The 6,687-nt window shown below is 39.4% G+C and overlaps 1 protein-coding gene across 1 annotated transcript; it reads left to right on the top strand.

Moving 5' to 3' along the window:
- Positions 1-2,234: 2,234 nt before the first annotated feature.
- On the top strand, positions 2,235-6,104 carry LOC110758070 (protein PIN-LIKES 3-like). Its single transcript, XM_021959861.2, has 11 exons — positions 2,235-2,673; positions 2,765-2,992; positions 3,147-3,226; positions 3,362-3,486; positions 3,618-3,739; positions 4,150-4,365; positions 4,554-4,646; positions 4,747-4,847; positions 4,942-4,994; positions 5,078-5,263; positions 5,428-6,104. The coding sequence occupies exons 2-11, from the start codon at positions 2,858-2,860 to the stop codon at positions 5,556-5,558; spliced, it is 1,242 nt and encodes a 413-aa protein (XP_021815553.2). The 5' UTR covers positions 2,235-2,673; positions 2,765-2,857; the 3' UTR covers positions 5,559-6,104.
- The last annotated feature ends 583 nt before the right edge of the window (positions 6,105-6,687 follow it).

The raw sequence follows: 6,687 nt of genomic DNA, 5'->3' as shown, positions 1-6,687 counted from the left end.
ATCTAAATGACAAACTGCTTCTTTGTAGAAGCGCTTATGTCATAAGCACTACTGGCACAAGCGCTTCAGAAAGAAGCACTCCCAAATGAGCCCTAACTTGCATGGCATGCCAACAACTTTACCACTATTTTAAGACCGTATTGGCTAATTAGCTTTTAATTTAGTAGTATTACTTTTCCTTAATGTTCATGGTAAATGTCTTAATATTTTATATTCAATAATAAATTATGGGTGCTGATTTCTCAAGCATTTATAACCACAATTTACATGATCTAAAAATCATAACCCAAAAAGTCATTTTTGGTCCTTGTAATTTAACGGTTTCACTATTTTGATCATTGTGGTTTCAATTTAGTCAATTTTATCCGTGTAGTTTTCAAGTCCAAGCATGTAACATCTCACATCGACCAACAGAGAGGGGGTGATGTGCCTTATATGTACATGCCCGCCTCCATCTAGCACAAGGCCTTTTGGGAGCTCACTGACTTCGGAGTCATGGGAACTCTGAAGTTAAGCGAGTTGGGGCCAGAGCAATCACAAGATGGGTGACCCACTAGGTAGTTGCTCGTTAGTTCCCAAAAACAAAACCGTGAGGGCAGAGAGGGGGGCCCAAAGCGAACAATATCGTGCTATGGCGGAGCCGATCTCGGGATGTGACAATTTGGTATTAGAGCCACTCTGTCGTGTGGTGCGAGTGTGTCGACGAGGATGTTGGGCCCCTAAGGGGGGTGGATTGTAACATCCCACATCAACTAACGGAGACGGGGTGATGTGTCTTATATGTACATGCCCGCCTCCATCTAGCACGAGGCCTTTTGGGAGCTCACTAGCTTCGGAGTCATGAGAACTTCGAAGTTAAGCGAGTTGGGGCTAGAGCAATCCTAGGATGGGTGATCCACTGAGAAGTTGCTCGTGAACTCCCAAAAATAAAACCGTGAGGGCAGAGAGGGGGGCCCAAAGCGGACAATATCGTGCTACGGCGGAGCCAATCCCGGGATGTGACAAAGCAATTCAAAGATATCCATCTAACTTTTGTTACTTTTTTAAAGTGTGCTATTCGCGTGGAGGGGTATTTCGTTCCACTCGTGCCATAACAAATTAGCTCTCGTCCTATTCCACATCAGACTCGAATTGGGGATTTGGGGATTAGGGTTCTTAAAATATTCTGATTTATGGGTTTGAATTTGGTTCAAATGACATAAGGTTCAAATTAAGGGCAAGTAGAGGGTGAGAAATTCTTCATTCGAAGGTGAATGAAGTGGTTGTGTGGTACTATTGATGGGTGACCCACTTGGAAGTTGCTCGTGAGCTCCCAAAAATAAAACCGTGAGAGCAGAGAGGGGGGCTCAAAGCGGACAATATCGTGCTACGGCGGAGCTGATCCCAGGATGTGACAAAGCAATTCAAGGATATCCATCTAACTTTTGTTACTTTTTTAAATTGTGTTCTTCGCGTGGAGGGGTATTTCGTTCCACTCGTGCCATAACAAATTAGCTCTCGTCCTATTCCACATCAGACCCAAATTGGGGATTTGGGCATTAGGGTTCTTAAAATATTCTGATTTATGGGTTTGAATTTGGTTCAATTGACATAAGGTTCAGATTAAGGGCAAGTAGAGGGTGAGAATTCTTCATTCGAAGGTGGACGAAGTGGTTGTGTGGTACCATTGATTTGTATTAGATAGTGAGAGATGGATGGTGGTCTCATGCTTCTTCTCTCTCAACTCGTTCAATCTCTGCTCCTCACTAAGAAAAGCTTTGAGAGTTGTAAAATCCAGGTTTTATGCGGAGGAGGATACTGATGCATATGGGCTCAAGGTTGATGTGAAGAAGTTTCTCTTTGATATGAGGATGCATGCTAAAGTGATTGTTGTAACAATGAAGTCGTTGGATGCGCAAGCAAACCATGGGTCCCCTCAAGATGAATAGTATGTGGAGGCGCTCACTGTTACTCAACAACCGATTGACTAATCACATGGCTGATTTGGCCAGACATAAATTACATGGTTGAGAAACAAGAGACCTCATTTGACATAAATTAACAGGTGTCCTTAAATTGCTTGTATAAAATTGATCAAATTGAAACTATAGAGACCAAAGTTATAAAACCGACAAACTAAACCAAAATCAACTTTTGGCCAAATAATAAATTTATAGAATTTTTATCACATTGAATGAGAACGTGTGGTTGCACCGAACTCTCCCTCGTAAGGACAAGGAACATAGATAGAAAAGAGTAGCGATGGCGAGAGGGGTCCCGCAATACCAAGATTTTTCAGGCAGATGAAGTCATCAATGGCAACCGGAAAACGACTGGAACGCAGATATAAATTAGCTGTCGTTATCTGAGCCATCGACCAACACAATAGACAACACGGGCCGACGCAAATCAAATGCATACTCCTTTTTCTTAAATTCCTCAATAGGACTTGCTCGTGTTCAATGCGCCGTATATTATATATAAATATGTGCTTGGCTTCTTGTTGGTAACTTGAGTTTTTCTGCAACCATATTCAAGCATTTCTTATCAGAAGTCTATGAGGAGGAGGAATTCTGAATTTTTATGTCCTTCATTTGATTTATTTCTTGAAGAAAAAAATATTTGGGAAATTTCAAATAGCAAATAGCTAGGTACTCTGCTCTTCTCCGCTCTGCCGCGTCTACAGATTCATAGGTATATATCATCATATGTTCTTCCATTCCTCTCACAAAAATGGCATTTTAATTAGGATTCTCTTTTTGTTTCTCTTATTTTATGTTTGCAGAGGAGAGGAGGTAAATAAAGCTCATTTCCAGGTCCAGAGCAGAGTGGTGAAGTGAGGGATAATAATAACAAGTATAATTCAGGTTCAGCAAGGATGGAGGTTTTGCAGCTCTTCATCACCGCCTCAATTCCGGTGTTGAAAGTGCTCTTGATCACTGCGCTTGGTTCATATCTTGCGCTTGATCACGTCAACATTCTCGGGGAAGACACTAGGAAGCACTTAAACACGGTAACTTCTTATTTCATTCATGCAATTTTCATTTAGTATCTTTGTCCAAACAGATTCTGTGGCTACCTTAGATTGTGTTGGTTGCTAAAATCATAGAATTTTTTTGTAAGGTTTCACTCTTTCTACATACGTAAGTGTGTTTTTTTTATAACAGGTTGTATTTTACGTAATGAGTCCTGCCCTGGTGAGCAGCAACCTTGCGAGGACAATAACATATGAAAGCATAGTTAAGCTGTGAGTTAAAATTAATATCAATATGGTTAATGCACCAGTTTGTTTCATGTAGGCAGATTTATTGCTCAAGCTTTATTGGTTAAAACTTTAAAACAAGTTTGATATGATTGAATGTGTATATATTTGTATGTGTAGGTGGTTCATGCCGGTGAATATCCTCATCACATTTATTTTTGGTTCGATACTAGGATGGATACTCCTCCTGCTAACAAGACCACCTGCACATCTGCGAGGCCTTGTCCTGGGTTGCTGTGCTGCAGGTAAACACATATTTAAGCATATATATGTTTAATTGAACACTTTGTTCCCCTAAATTGCCTTCTAATTTTTATTTATACTTTCTAAATCACTGATAAAATATACCTTGTTTCTCCTGAGTTGATTTAAACAGGAAATTTGGGGAACTTACTCCTCATTATAGTCCCAGCTGTTTGTAAAGAAAAAGGGAGCCCATTTGGAGCTCCTGATGTCTGTCGTACTTATGGATTGGCTTATGCTTCACTTTCAATGGCGGTACATTTCTTCTTCTTCTGCTAATATTTTTGGTCTCGAACTTCCTTTATCTAGTTTTGTATTACTCAAAGTAAGGAATTATGGGGAACAAGCTCAAGATAAGTTTTAATAGTTTACCACCATTCTTTCAGACTATGTTCTCTCACATGTGATTGCAAATTACTGGTTGTTGAAGTCGAGATCAATCTTCGATACCATGATAAGTTTAGGCCAGATCTTAAATAGCTGAATTTAAGAGATTACTTCAAGCACGAGCTTTCTGTGTATAATATGACAGGCACAATCCAATTCTGGACAAGCATGCATATATGTTTTGTGAACACTGTCTCTTTTTTAGTGCATTCTCTTGAAATATTTTCTTTTTATTTAGTACAATCTGCCTTGTTCATACAATTGGTTTTGCTCTTCAGATAGGAGCCATTTATTTGTGGTCCTATGTGTATAATATTGTGCGGATATCTGCAAAGAGAGGCACCCAAGATTCAACCCAGTCTCCGGTGAGATCCTCCACACCGAACGAAATAAGTTGCACTGAGCCTCTGCTTTCTTCAAAGGAATCTGAGGTAGTGGAGGAAAATGCCAATCATTATGCACTGCCCTGCACTATAACTGAGGAAAACGCTAAGGTTGCTAACTCCATCAATTTACCATGTTTTTCCGCTTTGTCTACGTATTTCCAACTATTTAAGATATTCTTTATAAAGGGAATGTTTCTTGTTTGAATGTATGATCCGCAGTATGCCAATATAACATCGCCCTTTTCTGTTTTTTTTTTCCTTTTTCAATTTCTGATCAATGTCGTTTATCATGGCAGATGACAACTTCAGGTAAAATAAAGCAACGTATAATTATGGTGTTTGGAAAGCTCAATCTGAAAACAATATTTGCCCCTTCTACTACTGGAGCAGTATGTCCTTCCAGCTCTTAATGCACATACATCTTGATGCACATTTAGTTCTGTTTTATTGACACATTGACCAAACTCAGCTTCTTTTTTTCTTGTATAGATTGTTGGTTTTTCAATCGGAGTCATCCCTCAGATTCGAAAAGCACTGATAGGAGATGGTGCTCCTCTACGGGTGGTTCAAGACACTGCTTCTTTGTTGGGGTATAAAACTTATGCCCATACTGTAACCAACGCTAGTGATTTATCTGTGTTCTTCACGCTTATTAGTCTTTTAACTTCTTCTTTATGATTGCAGAGATGGAGCTATCCCAACTCTCACTTTGATAATAGGAGGAAACCTACTTAAAGGTAATATAACTCCTAAAATCTCCACCTTTTTCCATTTTCATATTTATTTTTCAGTTTTTACTTACTTCACTTTGTTCTCTCAGGTTTGAGAGGGCCAGGGATGCAGAAATCTCTGGTTGTTGGCATCATCATTGTTCGTTTTGTTGCCCTGCCTCTTATAGGAATATTGGTTATTAAAGGTGCACTCAAATTTGGGTTGGTGCACTCTGATCCATTGTATCTGTTTGTTCTTTTGCTTCAGTTTTCACTCCCACCAGCGATGAACATAGGTACGCTACGCTCTTCTGATTTTATTTTTCCTTCCAATTTTTGCAATGCAAATTACAATTTGCCCCACTGGTTATTTCTCATAATGGACAGACATTCTTTTTCCTAACAAATTGATTGTGTTGTTTCCCTTTACAATATGCTTTATCTTCCTTATGTATGGCAGGAACAATGACTCAATTGTTCGGAGCAGGAGAAAAGGAATGTTCAGTTATCATGCTGTGGACTTATGCTTTCGCTTCAGTATCACTTACTTTTTGGTCCGCCTTTTTCATGTGGCTTGTGGCCCGATTGTGAAACAGCTTCAAAGCATCCTCCATCTGCTACCTGAACCGCAGATGGAACGAATGAGGTAGCTATCTGTCCGGCTTGAATCTTCTCCCAAACCACATGACAATCAATCTCAATATGTTTCGTTCGTTCATGATAAACTAGATTGGCAGCAATATAAGGGGTTGCTTGGTTGTCAAAGAACAACTTTGCAGGACCTAGATTGGTAACTCGTTGATCTTTCAAAAGAGATCGCAACCAAGTCAGCTCACAAATAGCAGCTGCGTGGAACGATATTTTGCTTCAGCGGATGAACGAGATACTATTTTCTATTTCTTTGTCTTCTAGGATATGAGTGAATCCTCAAGAAAAACACAGTAGCCTGAAGTGGATCTTTTCTTCATGGGGCAATTTGCGCAATTAGAATCACAATTACCTATCAAATGTAACTTACTCTTTGAATATAAGAGTAATCCTTGACCTGGACCAGCTTTCAAATAACAAAGAACACGTAAGTCGGCATCGTCCTTGGTTGATGTATTAATTGGCTTAGAATATTGACTGCATAAGTAATCTCTTGTCTAGTGATGGTAAGGTAGATTAAACGCCCCACCAATCATCTAAATAGCAAAGGATTGTTGAGAACTTCACCATTACTAGTTGTGAGCTTCAAGTTTTGCTCCATAGGAAAATCTACTAGTTGAGCACCTAGAAGACCTATATCATCAAGAATATATAGTGTGTACTTTCATTCAGAGATCGCAATTCCCAACTTTGATCTTGCAATCTCTAGCCCAAGAAAGTACTTCAAATGGCCCGAATCTTTGATATGAAACTGATTATGAAGAAAAGACTTCAAATTCTGTATAACACTCTCATCATTGCCTACGATAACCATGTCATCAACATAGATTAAAACAGCAGTAAATGATGTACCACAAGTACAAGTGAAGAGAGAATAGTCCGAAAGAGATTCTATGAATCCTGCTTTTTGAATGGCAAGAAAATTTGTGAAACCAATTATGAGGGGCTTGTTTGAGACCATAAAGGGACTTGTGTAGTTGACAAACCAAATTACTCTCCCTTGTGAACAAAGGCCCAGAGGAGGAGTCATGTAAACTTCTTCATGGAGATTACCATGGAGAAAAGCATTGTT

This window comes from Prunus avium, chromosome 5, assembly GCF_965620075.1.
Source record: "Prunus avium chromosome 5, drPruAviu1.hap1.1, whole genome shotgun sequence".
Taxonomy (NCBI): Eukaryota; Viridiplantae; Streptophyta; class Magnoliopsida; order Rosales; family Rosaceae; genus Prunus; species Prunus avium.
Note: the sequence above shows the minus strand (reverse complement) of the source record. Positions and strands in the feature narration are given on the sequence as shown.